This window comes from Tympanuchus pallidicinctus, unplaced genomic scaffold, assembly GCF_026119805.1.
Source record: "Tympanuchus pallidicinctus isolate F22 unplaced genomic scaffold, pur_lepc_1.0 scaffold3, whole genome shotgun sequence".
NCBI lineage: Eukaryota > Metazoa > Chordata > Aves > Galliformes > Phasianidae > Tympanuchus > Tympanuchus pallidicinctus.
Genome location: NW_026294747.1, coordinates 7,381,586 through 7,403,797, shown reverse-complemented (window position 1 = coordinate 7,403,797; position 22,212 = coordinate 7,381,586). Strand labels below are relative to the sequence as shown.

The 22,212-nt window shown below is 42.4% G+C and overlaps 1 protein-coding gene across 12 annotated transcripts in view; it reads left to right on the top strand.

The window, feature by feature from the left end:
* Positions 1 to 22,212, top strand: part of MICAL2 (microtubule associated monooxygenase, calponin and LIM domain containing 2) — a 119,240-nt gene that overhangs the window by 69,253 nt on the left and 27,775 nt on the right. For 8 of the 12 annotated variants that reach the window (XM_052693261.1, XM_052693259.1, XM_052693262.1 and 5 more), the window contains 4 exons: positions 828 to 1,014; positions 2,850 to 2,938; positions 3,169 to 3,268; positions 20,297 to 20,489. In XM_052693261.1, the coding sequence (XP_052549221.1) occupies positions 828 to 1,014; positions 2,850 to 2,938; positions 3,169 to 3,268; positions 20,297 to 20,489 (569 nt within the window). Of the gene's footprint in view, positions 1 to 827; positions 1,015 to 2,849; positions 2,939 to 3,168; positions 6,322 to 7,535; positions 7,759 to 20,296; positions 20,490 to 22,212 lie in introns of those variants that run through there. The other 4 variants (XM_052693268.1, XR_008209027.1, XM_052693267.1 and 1 more) reach the window with 4 other exon arrangements.

Below are 22,212 nucleotides of genomic sequence, written 5' to 3'. Positions count from 1 at the left end.
TGTGACAATTAGGAAAAAAATGTAGTTAACTGGCCAAATTCAACAAAAAGTTCCAAAATATCTGTGTTGTTAACATGAGTCTTATTTTAAAATCCAATGAATTTAAAGAATGCTGAATGTCCATGGTAGGAATGAAACTGATTTTTAAACAAACCAAGCCCCAGCTTGGGCTGTCTGCACAGGCAGAAATGCGGCTGAGAGGGAAAGAGCATTTGTGGGTGATGTTGATACTGGTGTTTGAACCACCACGTCCAACTGTTGGCTTTTCTTCCTTCAACTTAAAGCACAAGTCTAATTTTCCTTAGCAGTAGGAGCTGCTACAAGCTGAGTATGACCTCAGTACTACTGAGATGAACTTTGTCTTCAAGGTTTGCGTAGCTCCAAATGTGTGCCTCTTGTTCAAAGCTGGCAAGGTCTGCCTTCACCCTCATCTGAGAAACACTGCTATCTGCAGCTATGATTGCAAGTGCCTGAGTCCGCACAGCACAGGGCATTGGGTGCATGGGCCTGATGCTGCCCTTGTACTTGAGCAAACGTGAAGTACCCATGAGCTGAAGGGGGGAAGCTGGGTGTGAGTCCAGCCGCAGCTCAATCCTTTCGATTTTCATGATGTCTGATTTATGAGTTGCTTTTTAAACCTACAGGCTTGCAGCCTATCAGTAATAAAAAAAGCTGACTGATGCATTTTTTTAATTGTGTGTCTCCACACACAAGAAAGGGCTGTATAAAACTTCAAGCAGTTAAAGCGACGGCTTACTTCAATGAGAATTTATATCTAGGTGTCCTGTAAAGGCTTCATATGTGTTTCTGTTTTTATCTTTTAACAGGGATCTCTGCGAAAAGAGTTTCCTCAGTCTATTGGGGGGAGTGACATTTGTTATTTCTGCAAAAAACGGGTATATGTTATGGAGCGGCTGAGTGCAGAAGGCCACTTTTTTCACAGGGAGTGCTTCAAGTGTGAAATATGTTCTACAACTCTCCGATTAGGAATTTATGCCTTTGATGTTGAAGAAGGTAATACGGAAGCTATTTAAGAATATTTATATGTCTGAATATTGATGCTTTTAATAGAACCAGAGAAAAAGACCTTGTAGAGTAGCTCAGTCAGGAGGAGGTCTGCCAAGGATGTACTTTGTGTCCATGTTGATCTTTGAGTCCTCTCACTTCTTTCTAAAGAAGCCAATTCAGACATATCTTTAAATGAAGAAATCATCACTGGAAAATAAAGCAAGTGACAAAACTACAATTTGTCCAATCACAGGTCAGAAATGGGGCGGGAATGGAAAGGTGCCTTTTTTCTCTGCCAACAGTACAGAATTATTCTTATCTGACACTGATAACCAGCCTTTAAATAAAATGATCTGCAAAGACAAGTCAGAGCAGCAGTAAATTTATATGTTGGGGGGTATTCTTTCAAGATGTTATTAGCTCATGAGGTGAAAGCAGTAGTACTGGCCAAGCAGCATGCCCTTTATTGCAGCCAGTAGTAGAATGGGATGTTCAGATCTTGGGCTATTGATGCCACCTACAGCCTGAGGCTTGGGGCAAGGGGATTATATGTTGTTTTCTTTGCTTGTTTTTTTTTCTGTTCAGATGGAAGTTAGTAAACTATATAAAAATTCTCTTGCTATTTCCAAATGATTTGAGTATATCTGAGTACTGACCTGATCTCCTCTTACATAAGAATTAAAGTCTCAAGGCCAAAGATAGATCTTCTGCAGTCTAGAGAGTCCTCTGCAAAGATTTTTAGCTGATATTTGACTTTTTGCTGCTTGATATATTGCATTTTTTTTTGTCACTTGGTATTTGTAGAATCTTGTTTTTTCTGCTATTTATTAATCTTAAACCTGTATGTTAAATTAATTTAAGGCCTTACCTTATTTAATGAATGTGCAAATCTGTATACTGTAAAAGAAACCCAATCAAAGCACCCCGCTACAAGGCAACTCCCTACTATCAGTACAAGCTGGAGGATGTAAGGATAGAACACAGCCCCAGCATAAAGTACCTTGGAGTTTCTGGTGGATCAGAAGCTGGGTATGAGCCAGCAATGTACCCTTGCAGCCCAAAAAGCCAGCTGTATTCTGTGCTGCATCAAAAGAAGCATAGCCAGCAGGGTGAGGGAGGGGATTCTGCCCCTCTGCTTTGCACTGGTGAGGCCTCTCTTGGAGTAATGCATCCAGATGTGGAGTCCTCATTACAGGAAAAGCATGGACCTGTAAGAGCACATCCAGAGGAGGGCCACAAAAATGATCCAAGGGTGGAATGCCTCTCAGCCTGTCCTTGTAGGAGAACTGGGGCTGTTTAGCGTGGAGAAGAGAAGGCTCCGGGGAGACCTTGACAGGCTTTCAGTATCTAAAGGGGGGCTGTAAGAAAGAAGGGGACTGACTCTTCATCAGAGTCTGTTGTGACAGGACAAGGGGAAATAAATTTTAAACTTTAAATTAAGTGGAAGGAGATTTAGAGTGAATGTAAGGAAGAAGCTTTTTATGATAAGGATGATAAGGCACTGGAACAGGTTGTCCAAAGAGGTAATGAATGTCCCATACTGGGAAACATCCAAGATTAGGATGCACGGGGCTCTGAGCAATCTGGTCAAGCTGTAGATGCCCCTTTCTATTGTAGCGGAGTTGGACTAGATTGCCTTTAAGGATCCCTTCTAACTAAAATGATTTTGTGATTCTGTAAAGCTATGGGCAATGCAGAACCAGCAGATGATTTCCTATTTCTTTTGCTGCCGGACCATTAATCACCTTGATTTTTTATTTTTTTTTTGTACACAAAATAGTACAGTTCTCATCAGTAGGTGTAAAGATAAAAGGTCATATAATTTACTTTTTCTTTTCTAGGTAAATTTTACTGTAAACCTCATTTTAGACACTGCAAAATCAGTAATAAACACCGAAAGAGAAGAGCAACATTACAGGTCCAGTGCAAGGTACGTATTGGTTATATCATTAATGCAGAAATTATTGAAGCAGCTTTATCTAGAGCAGAGTATGTGTATGTGTAGTCTGGTTTTTAGTGGAAAAGAGCTCTTCACCTATGAAGTTGAACTTAAGAACAGTTGGTAGTGAATATATATCTAAAAACTTAAAAACTAACAGAAACTGGACTTTATACTTATCTTAGAAGTTGCATTTAATAAATGTTAATGCTTTTTATAAGGAGGCAACAGAAGCCTGGAAGAAAGAAGAACTCAGAGCTACAGAGAGCACCACAGACAGCACTTTAACAACTGCTAGCAGTCCAGAGGACAGGTCCCCAGGTATCCTGACTTCCTTCTTTAGGCGCACTCTAAGCTGGCCCCTTCGGGTGACAAGGGATCTGCTTGACATTCCCAGACGCCTCTCTAACTGGATGCATGGTTTTCTGCACGCTACCAATGTTCATTTCAGGGACAATGCATATAACTATACCTACTTGTATGAACTCTTGAGCCTTGGTGTGCCATTTCTCTGTGCTCTTCTAGAGGTACTTATTCATATGTACCGGGAAGCAGAGCTATCCCTTGAAAATGTGCTTGAATGGGCAAAAAAGTTCTACAGGGTTTAAATTTTTCTATGGGTCTTGCTCAATTGTGCCTTTCAGATTTTCAAAATGAGCAGCCTCACTATTTTCCTGAGGCTTTTTGTTGTTTTTTTTTTTTATTTGTTTTTTTACTTGCAATTTAATGTGAGACTTAAATGAACAATATATTCCTTCTGATATAAACTAGGTGCAATCAAAATTTTCAGTGTGAAATGTACTGTATGTTAAAATATGAAGGGTGATGTCCAGACACATTTCCAAAACATGGAGACGGATGAAGGATATTTTGAAATTTTTTTTCTGTTTTGTCCTATTTGGGATCAGACCATTGGGGACAGGTACATTTTAAAAGCCTTCCTCCCCTCTGCTTCGTTGTTGTTGTTGGACAAAGAAAGAGTTTTTGCTCTTTCAGATGTTTGGGGAATATTTATGACAAAGAACTGGGTTTTGAAACCTGAATATGGCGCATCCCTTTTTTTTTTTTTTTTCTTGCTTTCATCTTCTCTCTGGGTTAAGAGGTTTATAACTTGCATGACATTTCAAAAAAAAAATCATGTGTTAAATTCATGTTACTCCTAGTCATGCCTTTTACATTTCATACCCTCTGCTGATAGTGGGTATAATCTGTAATACTAATTTATTTAACATTTTGAAATAAGTCTGAAGAGCAAATCTGAGCTGAGTGACCGCCTGATTGAAAACACACATCAAAGGAAGTAGGAGTATTATTAGATGTGAGTTATTCCTCAATTCAAGGCTTTGTTAGGCAGCTGTTTCAATGAATATTGAGTTGTGGAGCATTCATATGTCACTGAAGTCGCGAGCATTTTGCCTCCAGAGGCACTGGGTCCTATTATGTTTGGAATTTTTTAAGAATACAGCTTTAGAACAAACAACAAAAAAACTATAAATTTGTTCTAAGGATATTGCTTTGTAATCAGGTACTTCATTCTTTTCAATATGTAAGCTGATAGCAAGTAGATGAAATTCTGTTATCTGGAGCAGCTGTAAAATAAACTTTTCTGGTGTTTCTCATCAAGGTCTACCTTCACCAAAAGCTGTCAGGAGCAGGTTAAGTAGGGCTATTAAACAACAAGGAGACAGTGAGAGTGCCCCAAATTCTGATTGCTTTCTCAGCCTAGGTAGCCAGTGAGGTAAGCATGCTCCCTGCCTCTAAAGTACTTAAATATTTAATTAAGACATTACTCAAGAAATAGATAAGCAAATTAATATGGCAATATGCATAGCCTAAAATGAAAAGTACCTGTAACGTTTTTTTCTAGCCAACATAACATGACGTAAGTAATAGGAAATAATTTTATGTTCAATTTGTACCAAAGTTTGAGGATGACTTTTTAGTGGTCCCAAATAACTGCTTCTTACAGACTGGGTGTTTTGTTTTGTTTTAATTTTAAGTGAATGTAGGCAAAGACAAATTTAGAGTTGTCTTCTGTCTTAGATGTTAAAAGGAAATATGTGTTCTGTTTAAAATAAATGGCAAACTGGGTTTTTCCTCTAGATATTTTGGTGTAATTTCTCAACTACAGGGATAAAGCTTTTCCCATTTTATAGTGCTTATATATACTGGGGAGAAATTGTGAAGAGTATGCATAGAACTTGGGGGGAAAAAAAAAAAAGCTTGAAAGAATTGTTTAGGTGCAAGGTAGCATTTGGTTGAAATAAATTGCCATTAATGCTCAAATGTGCATTTAGCAAAACTTTGCTAGAACACTGACTGGACACATTGGCCATTATACCAACATGGTGAGCTGTGATTATCTCTTTCATAGCATTTAAATCTACTTTAGAACAGTCTACGCTTTTAAAATTATTTACTAATGCCAGTTGTTGTTTCACTCTAAATGGAAAAAAAATCTGTATAATTTACCATGTTACCCCTACAACACAGCAAACTGCTAAATGGTGAAGTTCTGAAGTTAGACTCAGTCTCAATTTTAATTTCAGTTTGTCAACAGCATGGTCTTGCAGAATACATTTTTCCTGAGGTTTTCTTTTGCTATTCACTACAAGAAAATGTTCTGCTTTTCAGCAGAGTGTAATGGTAAACTTACAGAAAATGCTGACACAGTAAGAAACTTGGAAATCTGTGTTAACCTATGAGTTCGAATGAAATGAATCTTACTAGGAGAAAGCATTTTCTTTTTACAAAAAAGATGGTAATGATGCTATATAGGTTTATATAATAGGGAGAAAAATCCCTAAATTCTCACAAAAGACTTGGGGGGCGGTGGGGGGGGGAGGGAGAGGGAAAGATACAAATTAAAAACCATCTTCCTGGAGGATCCTAATTATACCACCTATTCCACTGGGGTTCTGGAGGTTGTTGGGAAGGTTGTTTATTGGTATCAATCTGATAATCAAATTGCTAGTTGTTTGGCTTTTTTTAAACTCTTTATCTTAATACTCTGATAATATGATTAATACTTATTTGTCCTTGTTTATGATTTAATGAAAGAAAGGCAGTTTCATTTTGGCCAATTCTTCTTTGTGAACTTACTGATGCTCTTCTATATAACCAAGCTAAGTTCTGTGTTTTTGTTTTTTTTTCTGTGCTCTCTTTGTCAATGTCCCTCATTACTTTTAGTCCAATTCATCATTCCGGTGTTGCACCCGCTCACTGGCTGAAGCCTTTATGCTATCAGGTGATTTTTCTGCTTGCCAGTTCCAAAACTGTGTGACTAACACTGTTGTTTGACAGCATTTCACTGCATTGATTTTGTGTTTTGTTTTATTTTTTAATACCATTTTGGAGCAAACTGTGTCTGGTATATTAATGGATGTGAGCTTTGGCATGATCATTTAACCTGTTGCTGAGTTCATAGTTCTGTAAAAGGTTATGTCTGCTCTCTCTGTAGAGAATGTTTTTCCTTCTGTGTCTGTGCATGTACCCTTACTTTCCTTGTGTCTTCCAGGTAAGTTAGGCGTATAAATAAATTGATTCTTGAAAGAACTATTTCTTATTTCTTTCAAGGTAATTTTATAATGAGGTGACAATAAAAGCCAGGTGATTCTCCTGGATGAACACCTATTTCTATTGCACTCGCATATTCAATGAGCAAATTTTCACTGAGATCAAATATTCAGTGAGCAACCAACATTTGAGCACTCTTTTTAAGTGCTTCTTTGCTTTCATAGAGGAAAATTATTTTACAAATGAATTCTGTTGGAAAAAATAGCCAGAGCTACACAAATTCCAATCTTCCACCCCAAGTAACATACTAGGCAGGCCTAACAGAAATAGATGTGTTCTGTTTTTCAGTCCTTAATGTCTAAATGCCAAATTTTTATAACCAGAGTGTTTTGGTTTGGGCTGTTTTGTTAACTAATACCAGCTCTCACGAGGCCCCATTATTTGCCCTCTGATTAATGGATTTGTCTTGCTGCATGACAAATTGGACAAATTACTTTGTATGTATTTTTTCATGTAAGTTCCAGTCTATATAATCACACGATAATCTAAAAGGGGAAGTGAATCCAAAGAAGAAACGAGGGCTCAGCCTGACCAGCAAGTGCCCTGAGCTTAGGTTGATATGGTTATGACACAGCTTTACTTGCTGAGGATGGCCGTCAATGGGAATGGGGACTGGAAATAGATCTAAGCAGCAGCTTGCAGAGTGGGGGGCTGATGTGCTGTGCTACTTGTCCCATTTCACACACACGATCAGGAATGAAGAAGAACTGAAGGGTCCTTATCTTGCTGACCTGTATGTTTGCATGACTAAACAATAGTATTGATTTGTGTGGGCATGCTAAATTGTCTTGATGGCTTTCAAAGTTCCTTTGCTGTGCCCATACAAAACCTCTCTATATTCTAACCATCTGGAAAATGGTTAGGAGACACCTTCCTATGAATTGCAGGACTATGGTGTTCTGTTGCTAAGGTCAGCATGCTTTGAGATGAAGGTCATGACATAAAGGTCTGCCATTTCAAACCACGTTCCATTGCTATGCTTTTTTTTCTTTTTTTTTGCCCTCTGTTACAGAGTCTTCCTAGCTCTTCCTGGCCAGTGAGGATTCTGTCCTTCTCTTCCTAAGTCTTCTGTCTTCGCTTTACTTTATAATCTTAATGGAATATTTTTATTAAATAGTTTTTAATGCTGTATTTAAATTTTCACATGGAAATTCTGTATTTTGCACACAGTGAAAATTGTTTCAGCTCTATTTATGGTATTTGCTGTAAAGAAAAATAAATGTACTTCTTTATAAGTCTCCTTGTTTCATCTCTTCCTTTTAAAAAGATTTCTTGAACAGTAGCTTAATGGTGACTTTATGCTTGTTTTTACAAGTTCTTCTGGTGGATGCTGTTATTTTTGTAGTGGCCTGACCCAGTGGCCAGGGAGTTTCGCTGTGGTGTGATAATCAAGTGTGTGTTCCTTTTGGAAGGTCCTTGACCCTGACATTTTACACTAATTATCCCATCCACTTGAGACAAGTAGGTGCCTGATATTGGGGTTTATCCTTCCTGAAACTGATAAGCAGGAGTTGATGAGCATGGGGATTGATTGCATACCCAAATGGCAGTTGTTGTCTTCTCTTTGCTTCTGTTTCCTTTCTATATGCTTTTATTTTATGTACTAACAAATATCATGCTATGTTATCTGCATTTGGGATCTCAGATCATGTACAGAAAAAGCAGATAATAACTGAGTAAAGCTTCATTTTAGCTGCTGACTCTGGACTGCTGTTTGCCAGCTCCCTATACCTTGTTGATCCCTAGAAGCTGCATCTAACACTGACTTTGCTATTTGATTACAATGGCCTTTTTAAATATATTTCATTTATTAAATTTGCTTTCCATTTCTTTGTCATGTTTTTTATTTCCATTATTGCTTAATGGAAAGATTACGATTTTAGTTGTGAAGTCATTTCAAACTGAGCCTCACTAGAGTTAGAGTTGTTTGAACAACAGGAATGATTTTTTAATTTATTTTTTTTTTTAAGTGTTGCTAGAGACAACATTGCAGAACAACAAATGTTAGCCCCAATGAGCTATTCCATCTCCCAGAGGACAAGCCACCAAGGACAGTAGAAATTTTGTAATCCCAGCAAGAGATGGTTTGTGTAATGAAACCATAGTGCAGATGTCATCGAACTTGGCAGTTCCTTAATTGGGATGGGAAAAGCAATTTGGATCAGTAGATCTACTCTTTGTACAAATTACAGTCTTAAAGCAGGCTTTTTTTTTTTTTTTTTTTTTTTTTTTCCCATTTTTACTTGATAATTTTAGGGAGAGGCAGTGGCAGAGAAACGTTCGGTCTGCAGAAGGTGATGATTTGTTCTGTATTGAAGCTTTAGGAGGCACCACATGTTCATACTGTTCTCACAAACTGTTTCACTTACTCCTGCTAAAATATTGAAACAATAACTTGGAGTTGGAATATTGTTAGCATTTAATTTGTTGTAACTGTGTTTTTCTGTGGTGGTGTAGAAGGCCCCAGAAGCCAAATCACTAGCAAATCCTATCTTTATCGGATATACTTCATAGCAAACAGTCCATGTCCTCTAATGGTAGTGGATAACACAGGACACTGCACAGAAAAGAAATAAAGCAGACAAAATGAGCAATGTGAGAGGAGCAAGCTTGTATTCACTCCTTCATTCTGAGTCAAAATTCTCACTCATTGGAATTTGTAAATGTTCATTAGTTTGATCCCAGTAACGCTGCTGGAGGTAAAGGGTGTGGATTAAGTTCTGTGTGAATTTAAGGCTAGTTCGGGACTTGCGCATCTTTGGGGAGACCTCATCCTCTGGCCATCTCTCCCTGTGAAGGGAGGCTGATTCTTCCTGCCGCCCTTTCACTTAGCTCTCTGCCAAAGCTCCAGCCTCTGGCAGGCGTGTGCCAGAAACTCCATGTATACCCCACATCAGCCACACTGTGTCCCTGCATGCAGCTGAAAGAGACAGTGGTGCTTGGTGGAACCAGATATACCTTCAAAAAATCACAGATTTGCAGCAGGTGATACTGCCTCTTTATGCTGTCAGTGCTTGCTAAGAGAAGGAAAGCTGCTTGCTACAGATGACATGATAGTAGTAGAACTGCAGAGATTGTTTCCTGTGTTCAGGAATTGCACACTCTTGCTCTCATTCCTCCTCTTTATACCAGTTCAAATCAGTTCTCAACCTGTCTGTTGCCTCTAGTTAATCTAGTTGCATCTGTTAATGAAAAGCAAACATGGCAGAATCATGCAAAGATAACCTTCTTATATTAAGATTATGCTAATGCTTTATAATGAAAAAGATCATGTCATTTTTAAGCGTACTACAACTGTAGAATTGCTTAGATTTAAACAAGAACCTTTCATTAACTCCATCAAGAAGAGTAATTTCTGTTCCTCTCTATTTCTTCTAGACTGCAACAATAATAAAGTACCAGTGCATGTTTCTTCTCTGTGTATTCCAACCTCCAGCAAGGGTTGTGGTCTTTGTTTTCCCACAACATTATGGCAATTGGTTACTATAACTAGCTTTAACTCACTTCTTGCTTGCTCATTCCTCAAATTCCAATCACAATGATTGGAACAATGAGTTCTGACATGCAATGGATTCTACATCAAGATTTATATTTTCAAAGGTATTACATGTTTGTAGATGACTTGGGTTTTTTGCATGGAAGATCATGTTGCTGAAGATCAGAAGACATTCTGTATTTAATACTTGATCCAAGTATATGTATCAGTCATGTAAATATTTTCTGAGTCTTTTTCTGTTGCTTCATGGGATGTTTTAGCATGAAAAGAACAAAGTTTTGATCTCATCTCATCAGGTGGTGGTCTCCAGACTCAGTTGAAATGGCTGGAATTTCTGAGTTCTTCTAAAATGAGAAATTACAAAGAAGTTTGCACTTCACTGTGCTCTTTTATTTGCATTTGTACTTTAGGAAGTAACTCATATCTTTGTTTTAAGGTTTTTGGCATTTGGAGTTGGTGTGTAAAGAAAAATATTATTTTGGCAGATATTAGTTTGCTGACTGCTTCAGGGACAAATTGTTTTGGCTGCGTTCTGAATTTCAAATTATTACATGCATTAATATACCAGACTAACACAGATTGCTCTGATAAAATAAACATTTGCTCTGAAATTGTGCGGTTTTGAGAAGCAAATTTCCATAAATACATAAATTCACTGTATTCAGTTTTTCCGTTACCTGCTTTCTCTTTTAACTCTGTAGCAATTTTTGCTCAGTCTGTATTAATATTAGCCTTACTGTGCACTGTCCTGGATGTATTCAAAAGTTGTGTTCTTTGGGTTCTCTCTTGCTACTTAAAGCTCCCTGGTTCAATTTTGTGACTGAATTGACAAGTGTTCATCGCATAAGTAATGGATTCTTTGAAGAAGTGCCTGGGCCCACGTGGACATAAAGTTGCTCTGCTGGTGTGGGGGCAGGGAGGGGGGCAGTGGATAGGCCCATTACCAGGCCACAGGGGAGAAGGGGCAGCACAAAGCCTTTGCAGGCAGCGCTGGCTGGAAGCTGGGCTGGAGGTCTGGCCATGCTTCCACTGGAAACAGTGTGCCCCACAGAAATGAGAAAGCTGGTTGGCTTTGTTCTCCACTTTTTGCTAGATAGTATAATGTGGAATTGACTTGGTAGACAAACAATTTGAGCTTGTGCATAAGGGGCTAGAAAGGTGGGAAGAACCTATCCTGTGAAACACCCTATCTCTTCCTGAAATGCTTTTTCAGGGACAGAAATTTTCCTGGTGGTTTCTTAGATGTGCTGAAATGCCAGAGTTCAGTAAATAAAGTACATCAATTTGGGAATGCTGTTGGAAGCCTTATAGCCTCCTAGTGCACATTTGTGAAATCACTTAATGGGATGTCCTTAATTTCAAGGTGTAATGCAGGTGATGCTTCCAGGCAGCCTTACGTGTTTTGGAGCTCAGATTGCAGCGGTCAGCTGAGGTTACAGTAGGTTTGAGCTGGGTTAGGCTGCAGCCTACTCTGTGTAGTCTGGTAGCCAGCATACTGCCACATGACCTAAGCAAGCTGGAGGAGCCATCCTCTGATCCCATTTTTGTCCTTTGTGGGCAGAGGCTTCCCTGGAGAGTACTTTCTGCTCTGTATTTTATTCCTCTGCTTGCTGGGTTCATTTCAATTGTGCTTCCACAGCACTGACGACACCTTCCTTCTGCCCTGCAGCTTTCTACAAGTCATGCTGTGTTATAAGTAGGACACACATGATTTTTGGGGGTCTATTATACAGTAAGAAGCCAGAGAGGCAGTGAAGTGTGCTGGGTGTGCTACAAATCAATTTGTGGTCTGATGACTGAATTTCTTAATGTCCATTTTTGATGCCAGCTGGTATTTGCTTTCACCAATGGAGCTGCCCACATTTATGAGTAACTGCACTTACAATTACTCGTGTCACTGCCTTAGTCAGCAGCTCCATACAAGGCCAGGCAGAGTACTGTCATCCTGTGAATGAATTATAAGGTGACACAGTTTAATGGCAGGGTAGAAGTCTCAGGATTGCCAGCAAGCTAGGCTGGGAACTTGCTGTGGGAGGACACTAGGCAAGGGTGGCTGCAGGAGGTGAGCATAGGTTACTTCTGTAGTGAAGGCCCATAGGTGTGTTGGCTTGGTGCTTCTGTGGGAAGAAGGTTTCTCCCTGAGTACTGCTACCCTGGCATCAGGAGGGGGTGTGGGCCAGCTGGCAGGTTGACCCAGCTGAGCACACCCAAACCTTGTCCCCATCACAGGAGTGCAGGTGGTGGTGCTGGGCACAGTGGGGAAGTGAGCTGGGTGCCTGTGCTCCTGCTGCCCACTAGCACTGGTATTTCAGTGCTTTTCATCTGAGGCTTTGAAGGCCTTAACCATTACTGAATTGCTATGATATCTCTGGGTAAGTACCACTCCTGTTCCACAGTCTTCAATGAGTTGCAAAAAACATGATGTGTCAGAGGTGCTAATATATCATATTCTATGTGGAGATTTTGACAGCTGATTCCAGGTTTCTTTCTTCCTCCCCTGGACAAGGCCCTTATGCTGTAAGAAATCTCTGCTCAGAATTGCAAGGAGTCAGGGCGCTTGCAGGGCATTCTCTGGACTGTTCTCCCTGCAAGAGCTTTCTTCCTGACTAACTTACCTGCTGGGTAAGCAGGTAAGGGGAAAGATTGATACTTTAAAAAAAAAAAAAAAATCTGGCTGTGTTTCTATACATTGTCTTTCTTGTGTCTTAAAGGATGTTCTCCAAGTTTGTAATAGTATATTCTTTATACTATATATTCTTTCTATATTTATTACACTTTATACTATACTATAATATTCTTTGTACTCTCATTAGCTTGACGTGGCTAACTCCCCTTTTCTGCTTGTGCACCATTCCATTCAGACTGACTCAGCTGAGAAATATCAATATATTTTGCTTAAAAAATGCATTTCCCTCTTCCAGATTAAAGCCAGCTGAAGTAGAATAGGGTGAGTAAACATGGACTCTTTTGGTTGCTTACAGCATGGCAGCATTGCCTTGATTTTCAGGCTGCTGCAGCTAACATGGTTCAGGACTTTTCCAGACAGGTTCAGTGAGGCATCTTTAAATGTTTTTGTCCAAGGCAGGCAGAGGGAAGCACATGCAGAACAGCAAAGCTGACAAAAGGCAGGAGCCAGCTGGTGGCCGAGACGGCTGGCCCTCTGGGGAGGGGGCTGTTATTTGGGCTTTGTGCTGTTGTAAGTGGCACTCATGAGAATCCCCATTCCATCCAGCCCAGCTGCCCTCAGCAGACATTTGGCTCTGCCCAAATTTGGCTGATACTCGAGCCCCTGTCATCTCCCTGTTGGGTTGCAGTTATGTGCTCTGCCTGCTGCTAATTTGGCAGGTGTCTTGGTAGAAGCAGCCCATGCAGAGGCAGGCTTCCCTGTCAGATGAAACACACCAACATGAGTAACATCCCTTTTCTGCTGCCTGTTCACCACAGCTTTGTTGGTGAGGCACTCAGATGCTATAGAATAAGCGATGCATTAATAAATGGTGGTCACAGTGAATGATGGCTCCTCTGGAGGTGGCCTCTCCTCTACCCCACGTGTAGTGGCTTCCAACAGGCTACTGCAGTGCCTGCTGCAGTAAGCTAAGCAAAACCGCCAGCAACTGCACTGTTAACGTGGCATAAAATAGAAATAGTTGTCAGTACCTCTCTGCAGCACTGAACTAGCATGGTGTGGTGCAATGAGACAGCAGCACATCACTCAGCACCTTCACCACGTGAATGGCTGCTTTCGGCACAGCCTCCGTGACTGGGCAGAGGAGCACAGAGACTTTTTTTGTCTGCTCTGCAATGGCAGAGGGAACATGCCTGAAGTTGGACCACTTGTTGCAATTTGTTGGTCAAAAAAGCACACTGAACAGCTCCGAAATCTTAGTATTCAAAAACTGGAGCTTGAGATTTTGGAAGAGTGGCCTGGCTCTGCTGGGCAGGCGTTAGGTGGTGCTGAGGCACCCAAAGCAGCAGTAACTCTGGCCTGGGGTCTGAGGGGCTCATTGCCCTCCCTGGGCCCCAAGGCTGGCAGTGACACTGGGAGGAATTTGCCTTCTCTTAGGTGAAGCCAGTGCTGGTAGCTGGACTGTGACCAGATGTCTGGTACCTGCCCTGCACTTTCAGGGTGTGAACTGACTGAGAGGCAGTCTGGGGGAGGACAACTAACAAAGCTAATTGTGAGCTCTGTTATTTATGTTTATGTAACTTGTGTCTGTAATAGAGTTAAGAACAACCTTGCAGTTTTCATGTGGCCTTGTCTCTTTCTGCTAGACTCTGAGCTCCATATGGTGCAAAGTGGGCCAGCAGGTTGCTGCGGGCCTATGGGATTTGTCCAGGCAGTGGTGCATGCTCTTACAGAAAGTGACCAAAAAAGGTCTTGGTGTGGCATCATTGCTGGATGTCATTCTGTAAGCACCTGAGTGTTATAAGCTTGCTGTGAGTAAAACTGCAGTGACATTGCAGTCATGCTGAGTTCGTGTGGTTTCTGCTGCTGGGGCCATGTGGGGGGCCGGCAGTGAGGCCTCTCCTGAGGCACAGCAGGACAGCTCTGCTTTGTGCTGCTCAGCAACTGTGGGGACCTTGGAAAGCTTGCTTGTGTTCCTGATCAGTGGCTGCTGCTTTGCTAACCAATGGGCACTCTGAGGTCTGTTTGTCAGAGCTGATAACCGGCTGGGCACGGGCCCTGCTGAAGAACCGGATAGGCTGACCACTCAGCAAGGTCCGAGAGGGGAACTCCTGCAAGTCCACCCTGGAGCCAGGAGCTGGCTGAACCAGCTCTGAGGGATAGTCACGCCATCCAAATGTTATCACTAATTTATACTAAGTAAATAATTGTGGTATTTGGATTATCAGTGCAGTAAATAAGGATTTGTACCCCTGGATTGTAGCTTTGGAGCTAAAATAAAGTTCCATCCAAGTCCTGTGAGTTCTGCCAGTGTTACAGAGGTGCTATGATGTCTTTGCCCCTCACTGGTCACATTTCATCAGATTCATTTGAAATGAATGTGGCTGTTTCAGATGCAAGGATGAACCAGACCTTTGGCTGACTGGAAGAACATGGAATTGAGAAAACTCAGCATGGGACATAATGGGAAAGAGAAGCATTTTTGACTGGAACGTGATCTGAATCTGTCTGGAGGGGCTGTGTGGGCTGTTCAACCAAGCCTGTGTGCTGGAGCAAGCCTTGGACACCCCTGACCTTGGGATGAGCACTGATCCTGCAGTGAACCTCAGGCGGGGATGCTGCTCACGTACCACGAGCTTTAGCTAAATCCTTTTGCTGTAAGGAAAACAGTTGTTTCACTCCCAGTGAGGGGATGGTGAGATAGGTTTTGAAATGCAGACAAAGGAGAAATTGTTTATCCAAATTTTTCATCCTGTTGGAGTGGGAGGGTCGTATGAATGCAGAATTGTTCTGTTGCAGTTGCTGACTGTGTTACTATTATTTATATAACTGGAGCTAATCTCCACCATTTGTATTTAAAAAAAAAAAAAAGAAAGAAAGAAAAAAGAAAAAACAACTTCAAAACCACAGTGTTTACTCTCAGCACAAGTCAGTCGAGGACTCCACTCAGGAAGGCTTGGGCTGAGGAGAGGTTCTTGTGCTGCGAAGACCAACAGCAGAGACTGTGTGGAGATGCTGTTGCTCCCAGAACACGATGCCACTGAAATTGGCCACCTCTGAGCATGGTTTATATTATCTGCTGAAGTGAATATACCTGCGTCTTGAGTGCTGTTCTGCACTGTAAAATGCATTACAAATTTGAAAGAACTTTAGATCAGTGCACTGTTATTTGTAGCTGTAACTTAGTGTTAAGAACTACTTTCCAAAGCCTCCAGTTGTTCTTTGTGCTAGTGGCCATGGAGGAGCATGGAAAAGAGGATTGCTATTATGAACATGGGCAACAAAAAATAGAGGTTAAAATACATGACTTCCTCAGCTGGGTAGGATCTGGGCTTCTTATCTTTTTGAAAAATTCCCCTGAAGTAGTTTTTTGTGTTTTCTGTGGGAACTCTTGTAACTGAAGACCTGAATCTAAATCATAGTATCTGGTTTTTCCTGAAGTGGGAAAATGAACGTCTTTTCTGTCCTGCTGTTTCCAGTCTAACACTGGAAGCAAGCAAACCAAACTCCAGCCTTTGCCTGAGTAGGTAGTGTTTGCCAGCAGATGGCTGTCCACAGCACCAGAGGTCTGTTCCCTCTGATCAGTAGGAAGAAGAGAACAGGCCCATATGCTGTGTTTGTTGTGGGCTGATGGCAAATTGCAGCCACTAGCCTGAGTGCTTCAGCCAACCCTGGCTGTGCTCTTGGTTTGTGGCATACAGTGTCTTTACACTGCCTAAAAAAGGAAGTGCGAGGCGGCTTGTTTCAACTGTATCACAGAGCTGCTCTCATTGCTGTGGCCACTAAAGCCTTCCAAATGTTTACTTTGGGCCAGATCCCTCTATGCCACTGGATGTCAAGGCACCAAGATGACCCTTGCCTCTGATATTCAGCAATACCAAAGCTCTGTTAGTATCACAGTGACTGGGACAGAGCAACTGCTGGGGAGCATCTCCTGCAGCCAGTTTGGACAACAGCAAAGTGAGGAGATTGGCAGCAACTCAAGGAATGAATGGAAAGCTTAAATTCTCTCAATCCTATCAGACCTTCAGGCAGCAAGTGATCACTGTGTGAATTCCTCGAACAGCCCAAGCACCTAGCCATGCTGGCTGCAGAGCACCCACGCCGCTTGCTGAGCAGAGCTGGGAGCACTGCCCTGCTTGCACCCTAACCTGCACTCCACAGAATCATGCCAAAGAACATGGGAGAGTCTGGAAATTAACACGTTAGCTCCTTAGCTTGCTTGTACTGAATAGTTTAGGAAATCTGACTGCCTGTAATTCTCTAACTTGTGCCAGTAGTACATTCCCACTATTAACTGGGCAGCAACGCAGTAAGCAGTGTTTGCAGTGTGTCTTGTATGTCCCTTGCAGCCTCAAGCATGTGACACGTTTGATTTGTTGTCTACTGCCACAAGATTAACACCTTCCACATGCATGGCTTGTACATAATCCCCACCCCGGGTATATTATTTAAACGTTTTGGCAAAGGATTAGTAAGGGCTTCAGCCTGAAGTATGACTGCAGGAAACGCATGCTCCAGCAGGGAACTGCTGGAGAGCTTTAGCATGATGAAACATAAGACAGTAGGAAGGATGGTAGGAAATCTTCAGTAAGTGTGATGGCAGTGAAGTAACATTTGATGTGAATGCTATTTTGAGTCTATTTGATGACGACTTGTCTCTCTTTGGATAATATGTGGAGTTGCCCATGGGTGTCAATGGCACAGCACTAGTTTACATTGGCAGGAAAGCAGAGACTGTGTGCCTCTGTGTGCTTTTCCATTGAGACTGGACACCCGTTTTGCTTTGCGTTGTGTATGTTTGTCTTGTAAGATCCATTTCCTCCAACTGTCAGTCTCTTAGTGACCCTGCCAGTGGAAAATCTCTTGTCCTGGGGAGGAAACATGACTCTAGTGGGAGCTACAGGCCCTGCAGGCTGCGGGGTCCTGCTGGCTGCCCCAGGCATGGGGCTTAGTGCACCTGTGTGCCGCTTCGCATCTGAGAACAGCAGTAAGGCCATTTTTCCTCTCTTCTAGTGAAGAAGTGGGATAGCGTGGCATATACAGGCATGCATGGACTTCTGAGAGGACCTAAGCACTAGAAAACTTAGATACCCGGGGGCTTTATGTTGGTGTTGCCACCTTGAACTTAGGAGCTAAATGTCCACCTCAATTCTTCCACAAAAGTTTGGGTTTTCCCAGAGCAGAAGGGGTGCCAAGAAGTGCCCAACAACTCAAGGATCCCACAGGGCTCTTTCTGCACCTCCATGAGGGCTGGTCTGTCAGCCTGTGGGGTACACGTCCTGAGCTGATGGCAGTAGTGACTGGAAATGCCCTGACTCTCAGTGATGGCAGCCAGGGCACTGAAGCTCAGAGCCTGCTCACAGTCAGGCTTCCAAAAAGTTGTGTACTCCTGTGCAGCATTACTATGGCTGCCACTGTCACAGCATGGCCCAGGGTGCAGTTAGTGCACAGTGAGCTGCAAGGCACTTTAAGAAAAGCACTTTAAAGAAAACTCAGCTGTATTGTTAAATTTCTTATTTGTCTCAGATCATTTTTATCTTTTCTCTGGCGCTCTTTTAAAACTAACGGCAACAAAAGCCAATGGCAGTTTCCCTGCAGATGGCCTGTTTGATTTGTTTGCATTGCTGTGGTAGTGCAGGTAATAATTAACAGGTGGGTTCAGGTCTGTGCGGTGTCCAGGCTTTTGTTTGAGTTGGCCACTGCTCTCTCTGAGTGGTGTTTACACAAACCCACCAGTGGCTCGTTGCTCTGCTCTGTTTCCCTTTGTTCTCCAGGACTGAAGCCTACCCTATGCAAGAGCCCAAAGTGCTCCATTGGGCTGCGTTTCATCACTGCAGGGCTTGAGGCCTGCTGCCAATGCTGCCTTTTAGGATAGGCTGGTAATACTGAGTGGCGTCATCAAAGCCTACAAAATCCTTGACTCCTGGCATCTTGGGCACCTCTGTCTTCAGTACAAGCTGGTTACCTAGGAGGTGGTCCTGCTCTGCAGAACAGCATCTCTTTAAATGTCGGTGGAGTTGGTAACCCAGCACTGGGGTTAATACAAATGTCTGCCATGTGCAGAAGCATGGATGTAGCTCAGCTTTTTCCACTTTTGTGGAATTGAGTGCAGTGTACTTTATTCAGCTTTATATGTCACAGTGCAAATATTGACTAAGTAAATCAGTAAGGAGTGGTTTTGCTTCTTAAGGCAGAATGCTGAACTTAGTTCAGCATTAGTTAGTTGGCTGTGATTAATTCAACTATGAATGCTAGTTGATCTCTTTCAGATCTGCTTATCTAGCAGATTCCTGAGAAAGTTGGCTTCTACTGCACAATTAAAAAAGAAGAGTACCACAAATACCTTAAGGAGAAGCAGAGAAATGCAGCTCCCTAAATGGATGTGGCTGCAGCTGAAACACAGCATGGCCTCGGTGATAGGCTGAGGTCTTCCACTAGCTCTGTCATCATTTGTCATAAAATCTGGAGGAGCTGTGGGCTATTACAGATGGACTAGTTAACCTAAAGTTTTCACATTCAGGAGTCACAGTGGGGGTGATGTTTAGGACGTGTACCTGCAGCACGAGCTGGGGAGAGCCACATGATGACAGATGGGAAGTGCCACTCCAAGCTGCCTGTGGGCAAGCAGTGGGGCTGCAGTGCAGGTCATCTCTCAGGGCATCTGCTGTGAGAGCTTGCTCATGGCATGATTTTCCTGGCTTGTTTGCTGTGCAAGTACTGCATATTGGAGTCAAAAGCCCTTGCAAGGACTAGACTGAGTGAGATCCTGTAGTGTATGAAGGAGCTGCAAGTTAATGAGAAGTTTTATAGGTGTTTACTGCAAACTTTTCTTTCATAGATGAGAGGACAAACCACACCCCAGATGTGTTTTGGTTTGGTTTTTGTTTTGCCTCCATTTATGCAGATGTAAGTTAGAAATTAATGTTAAATTAATTGTGGCAAAAGCATCATGCATGCAAGATGAAGGAGCAAAACCACCCTCCTTGAGAATGTCATTTGTGCCTCCTGGGCCACAGGGAAATTTGCTGGGCTGGTATGTTTGTATTTGCTGTGCAGGAGGCTGTGGATGGGTGAGGTTGCTCAGAAATGAAGGTTTTCACAGGGAAAGATCACTCCCTGTCTTTGGCTCCATCTGCTTTACAGGGGATAAGCTAAGAAAACTTGTCTTTGTTTTTTGTTCCTTCTGCCTGAGCTCAAAGTTCAGGGGTCATGCTGCTTAACTGCTGCCACATTTTGTCTTTTACCAAATCAGTGCTTAGTTTTTCTGCATGCACTCAAAAACAACTTTCTGAAGAGCCTTACACACACCAGTGGTCTGATAAAAGACTGCATGCTCCTGCTCATGCAGATGGTATGTGTCTTTGGTACTGCTACCCAGGCATCCAGCCTGATGGCAGCGCCACCAAATGGAGCTAAGAGCCTGCAGCTGCAAAAACTAAGGCTGCCCTGCAGATTCCATCTCTTTGTGTACTAACTGGAGAACCCTGTCAGGACTAGCACACAGCCTGGCAGACTGGTCTCAGTGCACAGGGCTGCCAGCATTCCCAGCAACCACTGCCAGTGTCCAAAGGCCACCCAAAGCAGAGCTTGAGGTCCCTGATTCCAGCTGACTCCTAACACCCTGCTGTTACCTTTTTGGCTCTTCTAGGCTTCTGCCAGCCCACGGCTGTTGAGCCTACCTCCCCAAAGAAGGCAAAGAGCATCCTGGAGCACCTCAATGTGGAAAGCTGGTTCTCATCCACTGACCCTGAGTGGGCCACTGTAAGGGTCATCCCTGAGGAGGAAATGACGGAGCACAACCTCCTTGCTGTTCGAGTCATGGTCACCAGTGATGCAAGCAGGTACTTGAAAACATAAGTAGACCTTAAAAAAAATAGAAATAATTTAAAAAAAGACTGGTTTTCTCTGGAAAGATATAGCTAAACAAGGTACCAAATGTACATACAGTGTATCTTAAATAAAAAAAAAAAAAAGCAGCAAGGAGAGGAAAAAAAGAGAAAACAGAAAAACTTCTCAGAAAAACAATTGTTCTTTACCACAGCCATAAATCCCACCAGACATATGACTCACTTTGCAGGAAGTATTCAAACATTTGCATCCCACACAAGGGCCTGAGTCAGAGAGAAAAACATTACCCCAATCATCTCGGGTTCAGCTATTTTTTTTTCCAAAATCTTCAGAGATCAGGATGTGCTGTGGCAAAGGTATATCCTGCAAACACAGTCTCCTGCTACCTCTGTACCACAAGGCTGCAGCCTCAGTACCTCTCTGGGTATTTGTTGGCCTGCCCACCTCTAAGACATCTGAAATCTGACTGCTTTCCAAGAGCTGTCAAAGGAAGTCTGATTTCTATTTAAGAACAGTGATACATTGGCATTCTGGACAAGATTCTGTGGGAGTTCACTTTGTTATAGTAAAGGTTAGATTGGTATCTTCCAAGTAAAGTAGTTTTCCTTACCAACAATTAAAGAAAAAAAAACAGCAAAGCAAACCCAACGCTATTTGAGTTGCAAACAGAGCCATTACTCTGTAAGGAAAATGGCTCCAAATCTTGAAAACCTTTAAACATTCACTCATGGTAGTGTGTATAGGTTGTTGAGGACAACTTCTTTAAAAATGAAGCTTTCTTCTGTTCTATGTGGGAGTTTGAAATATTTGTGCTTTGCTGCACATCAGGTTGTTCTTCAGGAACAGGATTAATCTCTGCTGGTGTCTCCCCACAGGGAAATGAGAGCTCAGGGTAGAGTTTTCTGCCTATTGGACAGATCTTGCTGCAGCATGTCTGTTCGTGTCCGCGTTAATATCCTGAGGCGGTTTGTGTCTCACACATGAGCAGCACGCAGAGAGGGGAGCCAGCTAATCTCCCTGATCTGAGGGATCAGCTCCTTTTCCTCCAGCTGTGACAGTCCTGTGTTTGCAGAGAGGCCCCTGGTTCCTGTCCAGGGTGACACTGCTCTTGTCACTGGAACGGTGTGTGTCAGAACCCCTGAGATCAGTCTCCTGCATTGCCTTCAGTGACCATGTGCTCTTACTGCTCCAGCCAGCGAGCCATTGCCTAAAAAGGCCGGGCGAATGAAATAGCAAGTGACAAATGGCATTGCAAGGTCTGACAGAGCATGTAGCCAGAAAAATGACTGGCTTGGTCAAACAGCTTTCAGTTCAAGCTTTAGTGTTTGTGGATAATGACTGGCTATCAAGCAGAGCTCAAAGGACAAGCCTCATTCTACTGCACTTATGACATTGCCAGCCAAGGGAAATAGATGTTTTGCACTTTAAAATAGAAATGTACCTATCAGCCTTCATTGTATGTCTTTTTCTTTTGTGTGGTGCTCTGCCCAATCTCAGTGTAGAATCTTGCAATCTCAACTATCAAAGACTTACATATATGAAGAAGTGTGTGCATATATATAAGTATAGGATGTATTTAAGTGTATATAGTATAACCATCACAGGGAACTTGCTAACCCTTCAGCTCTCGCTGTGCCAGTTGGATCTGGGTGAAGCAGGTGTACGGGGCTGGCTGCTATGTATACCATGTATACGTCAGCTTCAGACTGTCTGCAG